The 23718-nt window shown below is 42.8% G+C and overlaps 1 protein-coding gene across 1 annotated transcript in view; it reads left to right on the plus strand.

The window, feature by feature from the left end:
- Positions 1-23718, plus strand: part of DNAH6 (dynein axonemal heavy chain 6) — a 190541-nt gene that overhangs the window by 82780 nt on the left and 84043 nt on the right. Inside the window, exons 34-46 of the mRNA XM_034774925.1 lie at positions 430-448; positions 537-684; positions 3960-4117; positions 5944-6075; positions 7569-7740; positions 10847-10993; positions 11082-11155; positions 12803-12957; positions 15715-15946; positions 20463-20615; positions 21071-21211; positions 22196-22438; positions 23217-23384. Of these exons, the coding sequence (XP_034630816.1) occupies positions 430-448; positions 537-684; positions 3960-4117; positions 5944-6075; positions 7569-7740; positions 10847-10993; positions 11082-11155; positions 12803-12957; positions 15715-15946; positions 20463-20615; positions 21071-21211; positions 22196-22438; positions 23217-23384 (1942 nt within the window). The remainder of the gene's footprint in view (positions 1-429; positions 449-536; positions 685-3959; positions 4118-5943; positions 6076-7568; positions 7741-10846; positions 10994-11081; positions 11156-12802; positions 12958-15714; positions 15947-20462; positions 20616-21070; positions 21212-22195; positions 22439-23216; positions 23385-23718) is intronic.

Consider the following 23718-nt stretch of genomic DNA (forward strand, 5'->3'; position numbering starts at 1 on the left):
GATTAAATAAGGAGTGGGAATGGCTGAGCCATTACAAACATTGAATCTATCTCCCCTTGTAAGTATTCTCACACTTCTTATCAAACTGTCTGTACTGGGCTATCTTGATTATCACTTCAAAAGTTTTTTTTCCTCTTACTTAATTGGCCTCTCAGAGTTGGTAAGACAACTCCCACCTGTTCATGCTCTCTGTATGTGTGTATATATATCTCCTCAATATATGTTCCACTCTATATGCATCCGAAGAAGTGGGTTGTAGCCCACGAAAGTGTAGGACAGAGCAATGGCTCCTGTACTCCCATAGCTCAAGGACAGGTTTCAGCAGTACTCACTCTGCTCCTATGGAGCTAAAGGGGAGGCTGAGAGTGGACGTAGGATCTGGCCCACCGTTCTACTCATTTGATTAATTTCATTATATTATTGTTGTAGGACTGTGCAATTTACCAAAGTGATTGCATAATAGAACCACAAAGAGTGTGTGTGTATGCAACTTTGTGTATAATGAAGTTACTATTACTTATTTTTTATAATTAAAGTCTGTAGTTGCAAGGGGATTGCTAAACCGAATACAAGAAGAAGCAGGCTATGTTCCTGTTTACCTAAACTTCTCTGCTCAGACGTCATCTGCTAGAACACAAGAGATTATCGAGTCCAAATTAGAAAAGAAAAGAAAAAATATTTTAGGTAATGATTTTTAATTATCTATTTGCTTATCTTAATTGCAGTAATGTAAAAATGTGTGTATGGTATTTTAGTTCAAAGTATGATGTTTCTGAGGGCTAACTTCAAGGAAAACTTACTGTTATATTGGAATACAAGTAAAGCTTCAGTTCTATCATTAAATGATGTAGTTCTTGCAGTCTTACACTTGAGGGCAGTATTGAAGTACAAAAGCTTTAAAATCTGTTAACAGCTATTATAATATTAAGTAGTGTGAAAACTTGTCATATATAATGATTTATGAGGGGATTCTTGAATGATCATAGAATTATAGAATCTCAGGGTTGGAAGGGACCTCAGGAGGTCATCTAGTCCAACCCCCTGCTCAAAGCAGGACCAATTCCCAACTAAATCATCCCAGCCAGGGCTTTGTCAAGCCGGGCCTTAAAAACCTCCAAGGAAGGAGATTCCACCACCTCCCTAGGTAACCCATTCGAGTGATTCACCACCCTCCTAGTGAAAAAGTTTTTCCTAATATCCAACCTAAACCTCCCCATATTTACATTTTCCACACTAAAAACATCCTTTATCAGAGTTAAGTTTGCTCAAGTATATTTCAACAACATCCACACCAACCTCAGTTCACACTTTTTCCAACCTCACAATTATAAACTCTTTCACTAAACACAATTATAGACTCTTCCACTCCGCAGCAAATTTCCTTTCAGTTTTAAGATGTAACCACCCACAGTGCAAACATCCCCTTCTTTGTAATTATACTCACATGCACAACCAGAACTTTGGATAGATTAAGATACATATGTTTACTGCCAAATCTACAATGTATTATTTGTACATGAACATGAAAAAGTATGCAGTCAGAGATCAGGTTATGTATTTGAGTGTGATTATGGGGAATATGATGTGTACATTGTGGATTCTTAAATGTAAATAAAATAAATAAAATACATGAATATTACAATTATTTCAGTGTAGAATAGAGTTAGAGGAGTAGGGGAAGGAAGGAGACCATGGAACTAGGGAGCTGGGCAGGCATTCAGAGCCATGGAACTGGTCTAGATAGAGAAGTTGGGGTGAGTGTGCAGAAGAGGCTAGGGAGTCAGCTAGGAGCCCCAATGCCCAGGCCTGATCCTGAACCCCCTTGCCCCACACATCAATGTCCCTGCAATATGATAATTAAGGCTACAATTTTGTCACGGTTATTTTACTAAGTACTGGTTACTAGTACTTATTTTTTATAATTAAAGTCATGGACAGGTCACGGGCAATAAACAAAAATTCATGGAGCCCATGACCTGTCCGTGACTTTACTAAAAATAACCAGGGGACAGGGCTAGGTAGAGGGGAGGAATGGAGTCCCATGGGGTGGATGGGGGGACGGACTGACAGGCCGATCCCCATGCCATGGCACGGGGCAGACCCATGGGGGGCACACATCCCCCGCTCTGGAATTGACCACTGCTGCAGGACAGGGGTGCATGACCCTAGCAGCAGGGGGTGGAGGGTGTACGGCCCTGGGAAGCTGCGAGGGGGACACACAGCCTCTGTTGCAGCCCCCGGTGGAAGCCGCGGGACTGGGGCTTGAAGTGGGGGCCACCAGCCACGGCTCTGGAGCTGACCACAGCCGATGTGGGGGGGGGAGGGGACTGTGCACGGCCCTGGGACGGCACAAGGGAGGCACATGGCCCCTGTTGCAGCCCAGGCCATGAGGCAGGGCCGCAGGGCCTGGCTACAAGCCCTGCCGCAGGGCAGGGGATGCAGGGTCCTGGTTCCAGCCCCAGTTTCAGGGCGGGGTGCACAGTGCCGCCTCCAGCCCTGGCTTCAGCCGCTGACAGCCGAAGAAGTCAGGGAGGTCCGGTAAAATCACAGAATCCGTGACTGCTGTGACCTCCGTGACTAAATTGTCATGATAATCCTTGGCTGTTGGAATGTCAGTCTGATAGATTCCCGCCGGCAAACTGCAAAAGGTTTTTCAGAGAGATGAGCTGGCTCCCCAGTGGAACTGCAGGTTCTACTTCTCAAGCAACTTTCTCGGCAGCTCTCTCCCTTTCCCTACCCCCATCATGTCCATGATGTGTAATATGGGTTAAGACATGGTGGCAGTAGACAGGAAGGATGGGAGTCATGTAGCCAATGCTGCCTCAGAAGCAGAGCTTGTAGCTCCACTACAAGGGCAGATTCTCTATCTGGCCCGTATCCTGTGGATCACCAGACTGCAGACCCGGTCTCATGGATCTGGTTTGGTACATCAGCCTGGGACTGCCAGTGTGGAATGTTTTCATGTTCAAGACAGTCTGCGGGGCAAGGACGGAACAATGGCATCTAGGGTGAGGAGCTACCAAGGGATGAAGCCTTGGAACCAGGGGAAACATGGCAGTGAGCTGTGAAGGCAATGTGTGGGGAAATAAATCCTCCATGAAGATGCAATGCTTCATTGGTCTCCATGGCAAAATATTAAGCAGGTTTGTGATGAAGAAGCCCAATAACTTTATTTTGAGTTTTCCCAATAAATTACTATGTGTTGGGCATTTTTTTAGGTTGAAGTCCTATTTGAAATTTGGTATTTTTGATATTGCTACATTCTAGGGACCCCAAAAAAACGTTCAGGTCTCTGGAAAAATTTCCAACAGGAGTGATTTAATGTCTTGCAAAGTTCTACAAAGAAGGCTCTAAAGAGTGTGACAAGTACCAGGAAAATGAAAGTGTGTTCTTCTTGAAATAGACCATGTTTAAGAATGATTTCTATGAGCAGTTTAGGAATTCACAAAACAATTTAAGTGGGAAACTTAATGCAGCCTTAATTGTGGAGTTGCTAAGGCACATCCATAATGTCTTCTCAACATTTTGGAGCAAGTCTCCCAGCCTGGGTCAACAGACTTGGGCTGGTGGGGCTCACGCTAGTGCTCTAAAAGTGGCTGTAGAGTCGGCACTTTGAAGTTGTGCCTGGTACAGCTGTGCTGCTGTCGCACTTACTGAAGACGCTACCTATGCCAATGGGAGAGCTGCTCTCGTTGGCGTAGGTATTCCACCTCCCTGCGAGGCAGTAGCTGTGTCGAGGGGAGAAGCCCTCCTGGCAACATAGCGCTGTCTACACCACGCGTCGGTCAGTATAACTAGTCAGGGGTGTGAGCGACACAGTTATACTGCCGCGGATTTGTAGTGTAGACCACGGCTCAGTGTAAATAGCCGAAGGCTTTATTTTTGTACCTGGAATTTTTATTTCATAAGTGGAAATGACCAGCACTGATTTGGCTGCCTTTTATATTTGTATTTCTTAGGAGCACCAGGAAACAAAAGAGTTGTTATTTTTGTGGATGATCTAAACATGCCTAAATTGGATCGGTACGGTTCTCAGCCTCCCATTGAGCTACTTCGGCAGTACCAAGATTTTGGAGGATTCTATGACAGAGAGAAACTATTTTGGAAAGAAATACAGGTCAGCCCAGCTTTTAGATGATCTAACTATGCTGTGAATTTGATCAAGTTAATTGTATTCTTTGTGTACGGTTAATATGCTCTAACTCTGCATTGCTTCTAAACATCACTTAGATTTTTTAAAGCACCTTTGTATTCAGACTCCAAAGTTGCGAGGTAGGTGTGTGTGTGTGTGTGTGTGTGTGTGTGTGTGTAATCCTCCAGAACACTTCCATTTTCATCCCTCTGCATTGCCTACCATTTAGCCCCGTTTAGCATTGACACCACGTCTGTCCAAAGAGGACACATTTCCCTCTGAAGCCTGTTATCACTGCTCCTTGAGGCAATACCATGAGAGCAGTGTGAAGTACGTGCTGCCCCTGTAGTTTTCAAGCTTCTATCAGTCCAGGGAATGAGGGTCTGAGATTTTCTTCTAACAGCCCTTGAAGGTGTTTGCATAGGTGTCAGTTTCTGGATTTAGCCCCTCTATCCGAATAATGACTCTGATATTAGCCAGTAAGGCCTGGGCTATACTAGTGGCGGGGTGGAGGGGGTTTCGAACTAAGATACGCAACTTCAGCTATGCTATTCGCAGTCGAAGTATCTTAGTTCGACTTACTCTGCCATCCTTACGGCGGCGAGTCGACTGGCGCAGCTCCCAGCCCTCAACCCCTGCCCCAGCCCGGAGCCCCCCTCCCGCACCCTGAACCCCTCATTTCTGGCTCCACTCTGGAACCTACATCCCCCCAGCCCAGAGCCCATATCCCCTCCCACATCCCAACTCCCTGCCTCAGCCTGGAACCCCCTCCCAGACTCCAAACCCCTCGGCTCCAACTCCCAGCCTGGAGCCCCCTCCTGCACTGCAAACCCCTCATCCCCGCCTCAACCCAGAGCCTGCACCCCCAGCCAGAGCCCTCACCCCCGCCCGCATCCCAACCCACTGCTTCAGCCTGGAGCCCCCTCCCGCACCCCTGGCCGGAGCCCTCACCCCGCCCAATTCTCTGAGCCAGCCTGGTGCAAATGAGCAAGTGAGTGAGGGGGGGATTGAGTGAGTGGGGGGTGGGGCCTCGGGAAGGGGCAGGACCTTGGAGGAGGGACGGGGGCAGGGGTGGGGCAAGGGTTTTGTGCGAGTAGGAAGTTGACAACCCTAGTTGATTGAGTGTGGATCTGTGACACCCTGAGGGAGCATCAGGAAATATCCTGCCACAGAATGCCTCCCAGAGCAACCTGGGTATGCTGTGGGGAGCATGGTCTACTCTAGCCTTTAAGTGGCTACACATCCCTCACTTTGCTACTAGCCATGGCTCTGCCTACTCTCCAGCCTTCTCCACCCCTTTTTCGGTCCATCGCTCCTAGGAGAGAGCAACACAGTAGCAACCCCATGCTCTCCTGAGTGCCTCATATGGGCCATGCTATAGGAAGGGAGGTTCCTTATTTTCCCCATCCTGCGACTGTGTGGTCAGTTGGGGGCAATCAAAATTTAGCCCACAGTGAGAACGCTATAGGATGGGGGACTCAACTACTCTAGTTAATTACACTCTTATGTGTGACTGTGTGAGACAAAACATGGGCACTGGGGAGAGTAGGGAAAGAGGAGTAATGAGCCGGTCAGCACTGACCATCTCTATTCTGGGACATGCTATTGTGCTTGAAGGACTTTCATAAATGAATTATTTTGAATACCAGTTTAAAAAAAAAAAGTGGGAATGGGGGGCAAATCACATTTGCTTTGCCAATAGCTTGCTAAAGATATGGGCACTAAATGTATAAGCAACAGTGTCCGCATGATTAAACAAATTACTGAGTATTCTGTTTGACGCAAATTGTACCTGAATTTCCCCTCTGTAGGATGTAACGATTGCATCAGCTTGTGCACCCCCAGGCGGTGGTCGCAATCCAGTAACTCCGCGTTTCATAAGACACTTTGCCATGCTGTGCCTTCCAACACCCTCGGAGCACAGCCTTAAACAAATTTTTCAGGTCAGTAGCAACTTCTGCTTGGCCCTAAGGGATCGAAAACATATTCATCTGTGTATTTGGTCATAGCGCAATGTGGTCCTATCGTTAGACAAGAATATGTGTCATGTTGGAACTTTTGCAAATTCTTAAGGTGAATTGAAATTTGTTTTTGTAGACTGAGGCCAGATGCACAAAGAGCTTGATCCAAAGCCCTTTGACGTCAAGAGGTGTCTTTCCACTGACCTCAATGGACTTTGGATCAAGCCCATAGAGCCAGGCAGAAGCATATATTTAAAATTATTAGTCATTAACCTTTTAAGGTGTTTTTATTTCAGTTGTGTTCAGTGTCTTTTTCTTTATTTAAAAATAACCTTAAATATTTCCTTCTTCTCTTCAGTTTCTGTAAACATATTACTTGAATTGGCTAAAAATTGTCTAACGTGTGCATTATTCAATAGCTGCCATGCATAAATTAAACAAACATAAGGATGGATAAATATTGATATTTATTATAGTGCTCTGCTTCTAGGTTATTGGGAACACTCTCATAACTTAATATTTTTTCTAGGAGTTTTCCTTTTTATGGGTCTGATCCTGCCACCTTTCTGCCCAAGGACAGTGGGTCTCTATGTGGTCACTGGTTTCCAGTAACTCAGTCAACACCTTGTTGACAAACAAGTATCACTACTCTGTTTATTTTGATAGATCAGATGTTGTTCTTTATACGTACTTGAAGGTTTTGTGTATTTTTTTTTTTTGATTCACCAAAATATTTTCTTAAAAGTCACATTTGTTTGGGGTGTTTGATTTAGTTTTCCCCCAGTGGACTTCTTTTTTTATCCTCCACACTCATTTTAACCCATCACTCAATACCCTAGTTTGCATCTCTACTCTCTGGCCAAGGAGATCCTTGGGCCAGCTTCTAAGGTGTGCCTCATAAGAGGACTCTGCAAGTGCGGTAAGGGTAGCTTTCAGCTGCCCTTGCCTCTCCCTAATTCTGGCTTGTTCTTGGGTTTGGCATGGACATCAGCATAAATTAGCATTGTCCCTGGGACTGCTCCAACTTATCGCACCCTTGTGTGGCTCCCGGTATGCTACTCTGCAGCCCGGAAGAGCCATAGTGCAAAGCACTCTAGCTTCTCCCCTTCCCACGCCAGCTAAGCCCACAATACTTGATTGAGGGCTGCTGGGTGCTCTGCACTTTGGAAAATCCAGCCACTTATTGGGGTGTCTAAACATGGCTTTAGGAATCTAACTCTAGGGTACCCATTGTTTAAAGTCTTGGTCAAATTAATATAGTATCTTTACCTCTTTTGTGTGTGCAGCTCTGGGTACATTTTTCTTTGATAAACTTTTCAAATTAAATTCTTTGAACTTATTAGATTGGAATCACAGCTCATTTGAATAAAAACCAAACTTTTCACTGCTTTTCATGACTGCAAAGAAAATGAAAATGTCCCTTATGTTTTGTTCTAAAGTGTCTCTTCTTTTTTGTGTTGTTGTTCTGGGTATAGGCAATCTTAAAGGGCTTTTTGGCTGAATTCTCTCCAGCAGTAAAGCAGACTGCAACGAGCATAGTGGATGCTGCTGTTGAAATATATCAAAGAATGAGCATTGATCTTCTCCCAACGCCTGCAAAATCCCATTATGTATTTAATTTACGTGATTTGTCAAAGTGTGTGCAAGGTAAAACGGGTTTGGTTTTGACATGGTATTTTTTCTAGTTCCTCTAGTGTATTTTCAGGTGTCTGTGGTGTTTCTGTCCAGCGAGGACTCTCTAAACAGTTCACATTCTCTATTTCAGTATTATATCGTCTTAAATTTGTTATTTACTAGAGCAAAGGATATAACTTGCAATGAATAATTTCTTTGTTCAGCCATTTTTTCTGCTTGCAGTATATCTAAGAGCAGATCATGATTTCCTCCAATTTCCACATTTATACAGAAGGAGGCAAACCTTGCCCTGTTCAAAACATAGGAGAAATTAGTCAGGAGTTGTGTAATTGCTCACAAAGCCTAATTGATTGATTCTAAGGAAGGTGGCTGAATGTGTGTATGAACATTGTTGCTTTTTACAGATCCAGACTAACACAGCTACCCCTCTGATGTATGAACTGTGTAAGTTCAGACTGCATATTTTGCATCCAATAGCCCTAAGGAAAATATGCTCATCTGCTGTTGGTGAAAGTGGGAGAAATGGTCCCTGAGTCATTGTAAGTTAGAGTAGTTCCTCCTCATGCCCTAAGATAAATAACAGCCAATGGAAAGTCCAGTGGTTAGATAAAAACTCCTGCTGTGGTGCTACAATGGTATGGCGGGAAACAGAGTGGGAGGGGTGGTGCTGGATATGGGAGAGATCATCATAAGACGCCTGACTCCAGTGATGAAGGCACAGACATCCACTTTACCTTATTTTCCTTTGAGAGAGGAGACTGTTTGTTTGGGGAAGGCTACCATAGTACAGTGATTAGTTCTATTGAGCAGTGTGCCTCGGCATTGGTCAGTGCTTGTGGAAGAGCTCTGTATAACTCAAAGGCGTGTCTCTTTCACCAACGGAAGTTGGTCCAATGAAATATTTTAGCTCATCCACCTTGTCTGTCTGAGACCCCTAGTGTCTTTGATGGTCTTCTGAAATTTCCTTGTGGCTGTGTATTCCAGAGCCAGGTTGACTTTGATTTCTACAAACAGGACATAGCACAACCAGATCTGGCTCTTCTCCCCTCTTCAGTCTTCTTACAGAGATGGTGGCGCATGTGTGTATTCATTCTGTCTCTCTGGATCACCTGGTTCTCTGCCATGTAGTCTGCACACCTTGTTCTTAGGGTATGAGCATCTCTCTCTCTCTTTCATTGGCTTCCTCTGGCTTAGTGCAGACAGGTGCAGTAGTTTTGCTAGTATCTCTGCCTGCTATCTTTCTTCTCCTCTTCTTCCTTCCAAACTACGTTTCTCTCTCTCTCTCAAACACAAATGCTGTGCATGTGATTCCCAACTCAGCTGCTACCTCTTTTGCATGGCAGTGTTTTAACCAGACAGTCTACACGGAAATGACAATAAGCCTCATGATACCTCTTGCTATCAGGCTTAAGCTCCATATGCCTAATGACATCTGCACAACTTTAAAATTAAATGACGCGTGCTTGTCTTCTGAGCCGTGCCCCAACCTGCCTCAGTTGAGCATGCTCCATCCGACTTTAGGCATGCACATGCTTTGTTTGTCCCTAAACACATTTGTCCCTAAACACATTTCTCATGTTATGTGCACCACCGCATGTTATGTTCACTTTCTTGTTTACATGCACATCTCTACTTGCACTTCTCAAGTCTTCAAACATTTACCCCTTCGTGTGCAGACTTTGGATGATGGTGTGTGCCTCTGGTAGCTGCTTAGAGAGGATAAATGGTGTTCTAGTTTCCCTATTTGTTTCTGCCCTCCCTTTGCTTTTTCATGTAGTTGTGTTTCTGTGTTTTGTTTCCCCCATAATTGATTGTGCTGTTTCTAAAGATAAACAGAAGAAAGCGAAACAGCTCAGAGAAAGGCACCAATAACTGTAAGAAGTATGATTGGATTACGCACTGCACAAGAGATTGTGAGGACTAGGATTATTCAGATTCTAAATGAGAAAAGTTAGAGGAAGTTTAATAGACTGTTCACAATTATGAAAGACATAATAAAAGAGGAGTTGTTCTTCCTTTATTACCTGCCCCAGAATAAAAGAATGAGTGGACATCTAAAGTCCCTAAGGAAATTGAAGGATAATAAAACTAGTACTACTTAATTCAGCATATGGACAACCTATGGAGTTCATAGTTGTAGGAATTCTTCACTTAAGGTAGACTGCTATGGCAGGACAGTTTTATTGTTTATTAGGTTATCTAAGCTAACCTAATACGATAATCAAATCTTTTGCTTCAGGGCATAAAATGATTGATTGCTGGAGTTGAGAAGGAATTTTTTCCTTCAACGTATGATACTACGCAATGGGCTTGGTGTATTTTTTTGGAGGGGAAGTCTTAGTCTTCCTCTGAAGCATCTGACACTTGTCAATATTGGAGGCAAAATACTCGATTAGATGTCTGATCCATAAAACCAATTTTATGTTCCTAGTATTTTAATCTCTGCTTCTGTTTCACCTCAGTGCTTGTGTGCAGTATATATTTTTATAAATATGATAATAACATTATAAATAGTTTTATGGTGTTTTGTGTGAGATAGATGATGTTGGTGGATGGTATATACATACAATATTGTTAGAATTAATAACAATCATAATACATTCAATATTCCCTCCACTTTTACTCTGCTGATCTCTCCTATATAGGCCATATCCTTTATTAACATCCCAGTGGTGATTTTTTTGGCCACCATCTCTGTAAAGCTAGTCAGTTCTTAGCTCTGTTTCTGTGTACATAATAATAGGAGCTTGATTGCTTCATTCCTGTTCTTGTCCTTTTGCTGTATTTACATAGAGACGTCTTGCAATTTAATTACCTCCTTCTTTCCTTCCTGCTACAACCACCTCATCTTGTGTAAACATTCTCTCCAGCTGTTCATGTGTACTTCAGTTTTCAGTGTAATACGCCCCTTTTCTTCAATATGTTTCTTTCTAATTAGCATCTCATCCTGTTGAGGCTCTCAGAACCTTCAGCTGCCGCAACTGATCCAGGAAATTCTCTTCACAATCGTAAATTATCTTTCCAGTGTTTTTAAAATGTTTATTTCAACATTGTTTAGAAAGTGATGATCAGAATTTGTTATGTTATTGAAAGTGTTATTTGTGGACTGTACACACAGGCATTCTCCAATGTGATCCTGGAGCAGTCAGAGACCAAACGCAGATCTTCAGACTCTTTTGCCATGAGTGTCAGAGAGTCTTCCATGACCGCCTCATCAACAGTGAAGATAAACAGTATTTTCATTCTATGTTATCTGAAATGGCCAGTAAGAAAATCAACTTACTCCATTTATGTTACATTAGACATGTAAATATGTCACACAAACCTATCTAATCTAGAATTTTAATTTGTAGGCAAACATTTTGCAGTCCCAGTTGACCCAGATTACTTTGTAAGAAAACCAATCATCTTTGGAGACTTCCTTAAAGTGAGTCTATCATAAGCCTAAGTTTTCATAGAATACTGTTTACTTTCCATTTGCCTAGTTTGTTTAATGGAACTTCAGGGTTTGTAAAGTGTAGAGGCAAAATATAAACACTATAATTTCAGCATAAACGAATCCTAAATTCAATGGGCTTGATTCACTGACACAATAAGCAGGAACATCTCCAGGGAAGTGAACAGCGTTGTGCCTGTTATACCAAAAGTGACTGTAGCCCTTTATGTTATATTTAGAAGAGAAGTAGTCCTTTTGCATCTTGATAAAATGTCTGCATTAGCAAAAATGGGATTTCAACCACCTTTCAGGGAACTAGCGTACTATTGTGAAAAGACTAAGCTGCATACAGATAGTCCTAGAACTGGTCCCCCTATATTAGGAAGAAGTGAATAGCCTTCTGCCTAAAAGTCAGATATTGTAGCTAATGTACTTTCACTGGAGGAAGTTGTTAATGTTTTCACAGCCTCTGTTACTAGTGACCAAAGAGAATCATTCAGACTGAGGAATGGCAAAATTTAAGTGATCCTAATTATAAAATAGTTGGCTGAAATAAGTCTGGTTCTCCTTCATAAAGTTGCTTCCCCCGAAGATACCTGGGGACAAGAGGAAGTGATTTCACCAGGTGCTTTCCATTACAGAATGCACTAAGAAATGGCGATAAGGAATAGCAAATATTATTTTGAAGCAATATGGTATTCGAGGGGCAGAAGTAGATTCCAGGTAGATATTTGATCTTTGGATCCTGATGGGAATGGATAGGAAAGGAAGCCAGTGGTACAATTTATGACTCGTGCCAAGGGCAAGCTAAATCTTTAAAGGATATTTTTTAAAAACTAGTGGCATTTAACAAAGATTATACTAGGAAAGGATTTAAGTTGCACCATAAGCACTCAACTAGATAGATCAGATAGCAAATTGGGGGCAGTTTAAGGGACAAATGTGCATATTGGCAAACATATCTAGGCTAGAGGTTTCAGGGACCTGTGGAGAGAGATTTTCTCTCACAGAGTTTACATGTTCAATTTTCATTCTTTTTCTCTGTACACAAGGACAGTTTTTACATTACTTTGATTCACTTCTGCAAGCAGTAACTGCTGCCTTGTGAGGAAGTCTTTTGCAATTAGCCCCAGCTGAGATCTCATTATGACGTTTACTGGGTACGGAAGGATTCATATGGAATGCAGGTTACAACCGAGTAAAAGAGGCTAGTAAGTGAGAGAAAAACACAACAGCTGAATTCTTGGAACTAAATGCTAGGGGTGGTTTGGGAAAAAATGAGGTCTGGAATACAGCTAAAAGTGTGGTTAGAGGTCAGTTGCAAACTTTAGCCACAGGCATGAAAGAAGTGGAGAAGTGAGACTGCTCTTAACAGAGTGCAAAACTAAAATGAAAATGGATTTAATCCCGAAATTTTTTTTTTTAATTTCCCCAATGAACACGTTGAAGTCAATGGGAACTGCTGGGTATTCAGCACTTAGGGTGCCATTCAAATGCCTAACTATGAATTTAGGAACCTACCTCTAGGACCCAAGTATTGAAAATCTTGACTAATAATTTGTGGAGATTTTAAGCACTATAATTTCTGTCCATTCATTTTGATCTCATTTCTCTTATTCACAAATAATTTCCTTTCAGATGGGCGCAGATAAAGCTGATCGAATATATGAGGATCTGACAGATACGGAGAAGATTATATCAGTTTTACAAGACTACCTGGATGACTATAATATAACAAACTCTAAGGAGACAAAGCTGGTATTCTTCCAGGATGCCATCGAGCATGTTTCAAGGTACAGGACTGTTTAGTTAATACCTTGGCGGTATCATTGTTTTAAGGTAATAATCAGACCAGTGTAAACAAGTGAATTTAAGTCATTTTGAGAAGCATTTAAATTGTGTGACTAATCACAGATTTATACACTGAAAGGATGCATTAAAATACATACAGAATTAACCATGGAGTCCCTAATAAGCAAACATATTAAATTCATCCTGCCCTCAAATATAAACTGGTGGCCAAGCTGAGATGGAAGGAGGTAACTGTCAATCCATGAAAATGGTATAATCCCATGCTGACCCCTGGATCAAGAGTGTGCCCAGCTGCATAAGTGGAGTGAACAACCATCTGCCGTAGCCCTCTGATCATCATGATACCCAGGAAATCCTATGCCACAGGGGTGGCCGACCTGTGGCTCCGGAGCCACACGCGGCTCTTCAGAAGTTAATCTGCGGCTCCTTGTATAGGCACCAACTCCAGGGCTGGAGCTACAGGCACCAACTTTCCAATGTGCCATGAGGCGCTCACTGCTCAACCCCTGGCTCTGCCCCCACTCCACCCCTTCCCGCCCCCTTCTCTGAGCCTGCCGTGCCCTCGCTCTGCCCCCTCCCCCCCATCCTCCTGCACGCCACGAAACAGCTGATCGGGAGGTGCAGGGAAGGAGGGGGAGGTGCTGATCAGCTGGGCTGCCGGTGAGCGGGAGCGCTGGGAGCGGAAGGAGCTGATGGGGGGCTGCTGACATATTACTGTGGCTCTTTGGCAATGTACATTGGTAAATTCTGGCTCCTTCTCAGGCTCAGGTTGGCCACCCCTGCTATGCTGCTTCTGAAGACTTGTCATCAACATGGACATTGAAGTCACTAGGCACTGTCAGCCTCTGCAACGCCATTGGCACCTAGATTTTTACATACAGATTTAGGGGTCTAATTTAAGGCACCCAGACATAGAAGTTTTGATCAAAACATGGTCTCCATTTGTGTGTATGAACTTGGCAGACGCAATCAGCGGCTAGACAGATACTACAAGGATATGTGTTTCTGGAACAAATCTGTATACTTGTCACTTGTGCACACAAAATACAGAATTTATAGAAACCACTTATGCACTCAAACCGAACCAAATTAAGTGCACATCTTTTGGCATGTATAAATTCTGTCATTTTAAAAGGACACAAAAAGTGTGTGTGCTCATAGTGTGAACATGCACAAATAGAGGCCAGATTGAAGAGGCTTCTTTGAAAATTTGGCCAACAATTAATTTGTAATGATGTGGCACAATTGGTAAAGGATTTAATCTGAAAGGGAGGTTTGATGTTCATGAGATAAGGCTTCTAGAAAGCTGAAGTCCTTCCAAAATCAGTCAAAAATGGAAATCAACAGTGGGGTCCATCAGTATTATACTTGGTTAAGTGACATGTTCTTAAAGACAACGGAACGTACCTTGAAGTCCCTGTTCAGTCCAAACTCAACCTGTGCTGTTTATTTTCTCTACCCAAATACACAATTCTATATCTATGTATTAATATAATTCATAAATATTTAATAGATATATGGCACATATTTACAGTGATTCACTTGCACCCCTCTACAGTGTAGAGCAACTTGAAGTGAGAGTAAATATAATTTATGCCCATTTTGTGTCCCCTTTATGCTTCCAGAGCAATGTAAATGAGAATAACACCCTGATGTGCTTGGTAAAGTAAGCAATTAAAAAAGAGTATTTTCCCAGCTGCCTGCCCTGTAAGATCCTTCTGCAAAAAGCCAAATAGGATTCTCCACTAGTGTTTTCTTGGAAATTATCCATAATAACCAACTTGTTGAAATCAGAATATGTCAAAAGCGATTTTGAGTTAAAGATTCCCTCTATTCAATAGCCCGGCTGGGATGGGAGATCCAGGGTACACTGGGTGGGTTTTGACAGCAGTGTGGGGCAGGGCCGGCTCTAGGATTTTTGCCGCCCCAAGCAAAAACAATTTTGGCCGTCCCTCCCCCCCCCGTTTTTTTCTTACCCTACTCCTAGCCCCGCCTCAACTCCGCCCCTTCCTCAAATCCCCAGCCCTGCTTCCTCCCCCCAGGCTCTCAAGCTTAGGAGGGAGTTAATGGAGGGAGAGAAGCGGTACACGCGCCGCGGCCACTCGGAGTCTCCCCCTCCCTCCCAGGCTCTCAAATCTGGGAGGGAGGGTGAGCAGTGGCATGCGAATCAGCTGTTTCGCGCGCCACGGCCGCTCGGGATCTCTCCCTCCCTCCCTCCCAGGTTTGAGAGCCTGGGAGGGAGGGGGAGCAGCGGTGCGCGAGCAGCAGCAGCGGAGGTGAGCTAGGGCGTCCAGGACACATTTTTAGGGGCGGCATTCTGGCGCCGGCCATCCCGCCCCTAAAAATGTGCCGCCCCAAGCACCAGCTTGTTTTGCTGGTGCCTAGAGCCGGCCCTGGTGTGGGGATCCCAAAAGGAGATTGAGTTTTGGTTGGGGTGAACTCATCCTGAATTAATGCAGCTAGGTCAGTGTCTGAAATGTCCCTCTGAGCTTGGCTTGTGTGCATCTGCATGTGTTCCCTGCCTAAGCCACTGGACAGAGCAGGGAATGTTGTTTTCCATTGGGCCCTTGGCATTGTGCAAGAGAGGCTTCCGTTGTTTGGATTGCAGAATTATAGGACTTTCACTATGGTATCATGCCTATGTGATGTTCCTGTGATGCCATAATGAGACTCCAAGAAATAGTTGGAAAATTCTGTCATTTTTACTACTTGACATTCTATGCTTGATTTTCCTATAGAATTGCTCGGATGATCCGTCAGGAAAGAGGAAATGCCCTGCTTGTTGGAGTAGGAGGTACTGGCAAACAGTCTCTCACTCGACTTGCCTCTCATATATGTGGGTACAAATGCTTTCAGATAGAACTTAGCCGTGGTTATAATTACGACAGTTTTCATGACGATCTGAGGAAGCTGTATAAGATGGCAGGCGTAGAAGACAAGGATATGGTTTTCCTCTTCACAGACACACAGGTATGTTTAAATGGGTCGACCAGGAATGCAGTTGGCTTTATCATTAAAATGTTGTGGCTTACGCAATAACAAGCTATTTATTTTTATATGGTGTTGTTTATATGAAGTAAGAAAATGCTTTCGAGTGAGGATCATAAGCTTAAATCAATCAATACAGTCTTATAGTAATATATAAAAGGAGGAAGTGACTCAGAGGAAGGAAGAGGAGAGTTCTTGGTAACTGAGGTAGCGTAAATGAAAGAGCTACCTCCAGCTTTGGAGAATTATGGGAAAGGGGCACAGGAAGAAGGAAGAACAGACTTGAGACTGCAGGTGAATATGGCGTCTGATAGGAAGAGTGGGCCAAGATCATGACAGGACCAAGGACAGAGTTTCAATCTTGTGCAGTGGAAAGGATGAACAGAAGGTATAAATCTTCCCCCAGAAGTGAAAAATGAGGTCAGTGGAACTGTTCTGATTTATACCAGTTGAGGATCTGCCCCATTGACTTCTTGTTCAAGGCTCTCAACAAGTATAAAGTGATTGATATTAGTGAAAACCAACAATGTGATCAAGTAGGATGAAAAAAGGACAGGTCATGATCAGAAGCCAGAAGTAAATAATTAACTATGCAAAGGAAGGTATTCTCAGTATTGAAAAAAGATACAACATTAATAATGTACGTAAGTTGTTGTATCTGTTTACTTACCATAGAAAAGTGTTAGATTTTTCCTACTGGAAATAGATCAGGGCATCTAAAAAATACATCTGAATCTTATGATTTATTCCCTGAGCTCAGACAATATCATTTCTATGAATAAGCTGTGATCTGGAAGAGCGGGCTAGGTAGTGACTCACAAAATAAGCATGGCAAATATCCCTACCTTCACAGTTTCTGTATCCTAGAATGTATCTGAATCCAGGTATCCCTGCTGTGTGTTCATTAACTTCTGAGAATTGAATATGCTTTTCCACATCACAGCTAATTTACAGGCACGCTTTTGTGTGAGCTCTGCTATGAAACAAGCAAAATGGCTCTCGTTCTTTTGGATACGCTAAGTTCTTCTGTGTATACTTTCAAAGCCATAAGTGCAAAAGGAGTTTCTCACATTTTGCCTTCAGAAAATTATTTTGCTTGGCTCCTATTCGTTAATAGGAATTGCTTCAACTTTGTGCTATAAAGCTTAGAAGTAGCATCCTCTGAAGTTGTGATGAGTTCAGCTATTGTGCAGTAAACTGCTTTTGATCTTTCTTTGGGAGCTGAAGGCCAGATTGTGAACCTTTCACTTCCAATGAGGAGCCGGCAATGATAAGTATTCCCAGGAATGGTAGTGGGACGCCGGGAGTGAGTAACTGCTCACCAATGAGAGCAAGGGGTTCTGGCCCTGAGAAACTGTTCTTTGATTAGTGCTGTAACAACCACACATCAATGACTTAGGGCCAGGTTGGGGCTAGTCTCTGCACAAAGGAGAGGGAAGAGTTCAATTTACTGTTGTGCTCCCATTCAGTACCCACAAGGTGGGCTGAGCAGCACCGGCCCTGTTCCTAGCTAGCGGCTCCCCAAGCTGTTGGAATGGGATTGGGGAGAGGGCAGGGTTGTACCCAACTCGCACCTGCGACCAGTGTTGGCTATGTGTAGCGTGGTACATCTATTGTACCCTCTCCAACGGTGGCAGAGCCTACTGCTTTGGTGCGTGATTCCCAAGAACCCCCTGGAGGAGTTCTGCCTAACAGGGACACCAGCTGCAGCAGAGCTCGCTGCACATGCTCCTGGGTGCTTCTGCCCGCTGAAGGCAGAGCCTAGCCCTTATCTGAATGAACAATTCCCTGAACTACATCAGGCAGCTTATTTCTTGCTTGAAACTTATCATTTCCTGTCTGTTAAACCTTGCATTCAGAAGCTGTATAGAATTTATTTGACTGTATGATTTTCTTGAGTCTTAAGATGAATAATAGAAAGTCATTTTAATATATTCATTTACTTTTAAGGCTCACGGTTTTCACAAGTATATTAATATTAACATGTACGCTGCACGAAAGCTTGTTATATTTGTGTGAATGAGGTCTCTCACAAGTCCTTAGCACAATCAATAGCTCTGTTTGACACGGGGAGAAAATAGGTTGTACATAAAGAAACGCAAAAGAAACTACCACAAAGTCAGACAGCGTTTGAAGAAGTGGGTGGCGTACGACGAAATGAACTGCACACGATTACTACTAGTGTAGGGAAAGCCAAACTAAATGAAGAACCAAGATTCTGTATTATTCTCAAAATGCAATAGAATTCAGTGAAAATGAGGGAATACAATGTGAAAACCTTGAATCTACTGCAAAGAGAGATTTTGTTTCTGTGAAAAAAAGACTTTGCAACCTCTGTTGCTCTTTACACATTTCACAGGAGTTTAGCTTCTGAACAGAGATTCTACTGGCATTATAACCCGTTGGCATTATTGATAGTTTATTGCTAAGTAATAGCAATAAAGTCTCAATGGCTGGATGAAAATTAGAAACATGACAGAAAATTTTAGGGATATGTTGCAAACTGACTCATTCCACACTCTAGAGATATGAAATTTCATCTACCTGCTATTATGCTCTCTGCATGAGAGGTCAGAGTCTGCACAAAACCAGCAATAGTAGCAATGAGAGAGACCTGAACCTGTTAGGTTCCTGATATGTGCATCATATAAAAACTAGAAACCTGATTGAGAGGTAGAGTTTGCACAGGGTTGCTGGGTTTCTGGTAATTACCTGAACATTTTGCAATAATTATTAAAAATCTCTTTTGGTTAATCTGAAAAGTGGCAATTTAACAACATCCCATTGCCATAACATGATACACTGACACAGCAATATTCAGCCTTTGTGCTGGTTACTCCAGTGTTTAATCACGCTCAGTGTTAAAAAATTGTACCTTATTTCCAATTTGAACTTTGTTCGCTTCTTCTTCTAGACATTTAAAGTTATGATGTCATTGTCTGCTAGATTATAGAGCCCTGAACCATCGACTGTTTTCTTCCTGTGTCAGCACTCCTAGCCCATGATCAAGTTACCATTTAACTTTCTCTTCTCTAAGCTAAATAGACTGAGGTCCTTATGGGTATATCAAGCACAGGCTTGAGACCAGGCTCAACCTAATGCGCCTTGTGTCCACACACCAATTGTGCTAACCTAGGCCTTGGACCTAGGGTCCCAGGACCCTGCAGGCTGGAGGTTCTGAGCCCATGTTAAGCTGGGACCTAGGGTCCGAGCTCTGTTGCTTTCCTGTGTGTATGTGGCCCCAGTTTGATTTGGTTCACAGAAGTCCTCTGGATGTATCCCAGAGTTCTTGCTCCCAGACAAGCAGCACTGCAGGCAACCAGCGCAGCAGCCGGAAGCACCATTAAAGCCTGGCCGAGCATGTTCCCCCTTCCTGGTCGTCCCACAGCTACTCCAGCTACTCCTCCTCAGGGCTGTGTGGCGCTTGCCCAGAGCAGGGAGTAAATTTGCCAGACGAGAGGTGGCTCTTGGCCACCGGGATGCCAGGGGTCATTCCTCCCCAGCTGCGCTGAGCCGGGAGCCCTGCCATTACTCCTCTCTGCAGGGCAGCTGCTTGTCCCCCACTCTGATCTCTGGCTCTTGCTCCAAGGCCCTATCCCCACCCTCCGTGGGGCTGTGAGTGCAGAAACACCCAGTCTGCAGGCTGTTACTTCAGTTAATTCCTCCTGCGGCAGAGGCTCTGGCTCCGGCTGCTTCTCATTGCAGAGAAGTTTGGGGGCTGACTCCCACTCGCTGGCCTCACAGTGCACGGAGCCCAGATGCCCCTACACATGCAGCCTGAGGGCGGGCAAGGGGGTCCTGGGAACAAGGGACAGAGAACAGAGTGGGGACCAAGCAGCTTCCACCTGTGTGTGGGCTGTCCCTTAGGAGGTGGGCCACGTCAGGAGAGCAGGGTGCGGGTGAGAAGAAAGCTCATAGAAGTGGGAGCACTGATTATCCGCAAAACAGGAAGGGCCGTGTTGTGAGGTACAGAGGGAGAAAAAGGCTATTCACCTGTTGAGAAGCAGCAGCTTCTGATGGTTGGTTGGCGGATAAAAGTATTGGCCCTCAGTTTGAAGAGTGAACGCAAAACTGACTAATATCAAAGTAGTAAAGTGACCATGAGCACAATAAACTTGAGCAAATGACAAGATCCTACAGATAATATCAGTAACTTTGAAAGACCGCAATCAGTGATCACACTGAACAGCGTGTGTGAATCAGATCAGAGGCCACACATTTGTTAAAACTTCTGGATATAGGGGAGAAAACGAATGGGGAAGATCTGTTTTGTTTTTGTACGTAATATTTTGATGGCATCTGTTTCAAATATTTAACAGATAAGGATTTTCAAATACATTTTTCAGTTAAAAACAAAGATTTTTCTTACAATTTTTATAGCTTATGATTTCAGCACTGTTATTTTTATTTTCCTGATTGTTTTCTCCATATTTACACTTACAGAGGACACACACATTAATTCATTTAACATCTAATATTTATAAAATCTTATCTATAGATTGTTGTAGAGGAGTTCTTGGAAGACATAAACAATATTCTCAATTCTGGGGAAGTACCTAATTTATTTGAAAAAGATGAATTGGAACAGGTTCTGGCACCTACGAGACCCAAAGCTAAAGAGGCAGGAATACCAGAGGGGAGCAGAGATGAGGTAGGAGAAGTATTGCAATTATTAGTTTATTGTATCCAATAACATTGTAAATAGATGTTACTAAAATTCTTATTTTCAAAGAATTAAGTATAGACATTCTATCACATGCCTTTTATCTGTCTCTTATTTATCTAATGTATCTAATGTGAAAAGAGGAGAACATTACATTTTGTTTACACTCAGGAAGATCAACTTCCAGGACTTTTAATAAGTACTTCTGTTCTGTCATGTGTGGACAAAATATTCATATTCCACCCTTGGAGAGAAGAGTTCAGCTGTTCATAGACAATTTCTGAGACTAGCTATAGAGGTTAGAGATGGAAATGGCCTGTTAGATCATTCAGCCAAAGCAGGGTTGTTCCCTGCAGTACGTGACTGTACTAGATTTCCTTTGCGCAAACAACCTCATTGTCATCTCCTTTATTTTTCCTGCACGCTGTGTTCTTTTAAAACAGGTATTTCAATACTTCATTAACCGAGTTCGTCAGAAGCTGCATATCGTTCTCTGTATGAGTCCTGTAGGTGAAGCTTTCCGATCGCGTTGTCGGATGTTTCCATCCCTTGTGAATTGCTGTACTATTGATTGGTTTGTGCAGGTTCGTACTAACTAAGATCCACAGAGTAATAACTTTGAGATGTCTCAGTAATAAACATTGCTATTATATATGCTATCTTATAAAAAAATCAAGTAAAAATCTAGCCTCCTGAATGTCATTTGGGATTATGTGGCCTATGTGTTAATTTTCAATGACAGTTAATTCCAAGATTCTCATTAACTAGAATATCTCGAAAAACTGATTGTGGTTTCTACTCAGCTGTTGATAACATATTGGATCCTGGCCTCTCCTTCAGTCTGAGACATTTGACAAAACCACAGGCAGCTCAGACTTGTCCACAGGGCTCCAAGGATTGACATCCTTTCATTCGTTGACCAGATTCTCTGCCTCCAGTGAGGCAGACAAAGCAGTTCAGCAATCCTGCTTTATCCATTGCAGTCCTCACTTTAAAAGCTGATATGGGAGCAGAAGCCAACAAAATATCTCTCTCTCTCTCTCTCTCTCTCTCTCTCTCTTTTTTTTTTTTTTTTTACTGTCCTGTAGGGCACTCAGATTTCCAGGGCTTTGCTCTCTAAACGAGACAAGATGCTGATCTTGGTTTGGTTCCCTGTCCTCAGTCCTGCCGAAGCAGGACAAACAGAGCAAGCTGAAGGTCTAGATGACCTTCTGAGGAGACACACAAGAGGATCACTGGCATGATTTCTGTCAGCTTGCAAACCTTTGCTTTGTCATGGGATGGGGTTCAACGTCTACATGGCTTGTAGGAACCACTAAATCCACCCCAGCCCACCAAGTCTTATCCAGAAACATCTCATCAAAGGCTGGCCAGTTTCAATATCAGTGGGCTTGTGGAATTCAGAGGGCCATTTGATAAGGTTTTTTTAATATCATGTTCTCTTTCTGCAATGGTCCAGAGAAAACATCTAGTTTGTATTGAGAATTTACCATATTTCACCACAAATGTTGGCTTTGACCGTGATGAAGTGAATGACTGTTATTCAAATAATCTTTTCCCTTTTGCAGTGGCCCAGAGAAGCACTTCTTTCTGTATCAAGGACATTTTTCCTGAATGTTGATCTTGGAAGTGACGCGTTGAAAGAGAAAGTTTCAGTAATGTGTGTAGATATTCATATGAGTGTGACTGAAATGGCAGATCGATATTATGCTGAGCTGCGGCGACGATATTACACAACACCCACTTCGTATTTAGAATTAATCAATCTCTACTTGACCATGCTGGGGGAAAAAAGGAAGCAGTTGGTTTCAGTAGGTTTAATTTTATTAAGCAAAATCTCTGCTTATTGCGTCTGAGAAATGTGTCTTACTTCCCCTCAGATTTTTGTATTACTTTTCCTTCATAGTGCAGCAGCTTCAGGGTTTACCATAAGTAAAATGGCTTGTAATTCTTTTGTGGTAAACCAGCCCAATTTTCCTTTTCCAAGTACTGAGTATTAAAACAAGGAATTTTTAGTCTAATTTACTTTCTACTATTGGTGATTTTTTGTTACCGTTTTGCACTTCATTCACATGGAAAATGAAAAAATAGGAGTCATTTCACTTCCCCCATCTCTTGTCCTAGGACAAGACACTAGGGATACAAACATTGCAGCACAATGATTAAATCAAAACCAAAGAAAAACAAACAAACATTTTTATTGATTTTTAAACATTGCATCAACAGATTGCAATAATATTCATGTTTTTAAAATGTTTTATTTAACAAAAATCAATGTTGAGCCTAAACGTCTGGCAGCTTTTGTTTGATAAGCGTGATCATGTTTCCAATTTAGATGGTTTTTCTTTTATATCTGTATAAATATTGTTACATCCATACTAACATAGCATTTTTATTACAGCCACCCTTAAAATAAATTTATTATACAAATTATTTATAACATAATTTACAACTGAGATAAAACTTACATTACATGGTGTTAAAATATATTTGCGCATAAGTTTATATTTTTATCATGTTAGAACTTTTTGGAAGTACAGTGTTTGGGAAAAGTATTTTGATATATGAAATGTTTTTATTGGGCTGCAGGCTCGGGATCGAGTGAAGAATGGCTTATCCAAACTATTAGAGACGAACGTGCTTGTAGATAAAATGAAATTAGATCTCTCAGCTTTAGAGCCAGTCCTTGTAGAGAAATCAGTGGATGTTGAGGCTTTGATGGAAAAATTAGCAGTGGATCAAGAAAATGCTGATCAGGTACAAAGAATTATCTTGTAATATTTCTGAGATAGCACGTGTTACTGCTCAATAATTCATAGATACAGTAATGGGTTTAAAGATTAATAATTATGGGCTCTATGCTATCCTCTTTTATGTGACATACTGGCAGGGCTGGCTCTAGGTTTTTTGCCGCCCCAAGCAAAAAAAATTTTGGCTGCCCCCTGTCACAGCCCTGGGCGCCTCGCCGCACCCCCCTGCCACCCCAGCCCTGGGCTCTCCCCCCTGATCTGCACCCCCTGCTGCCCCGGCCCTGGGCTCTCCCCCCCGACCCGCACTCCCCTGCCGCCCCAGCCGTGGGCTCTCCCCCCCT

Source organism: Trachemys scripta, chromosome 6 (assembly GCF_013100865.1).
Source record: "Trachemys scripta elegans isolate TJP31775 chromosome 6, CAS_Tse_1.0, whole genome shotgun sequence".
Taxonomy (NCBI): Eukaryota; Metazoa; Chordata; order Testudines; family Emydidae; genus Trachemys; species Trachemys scripta.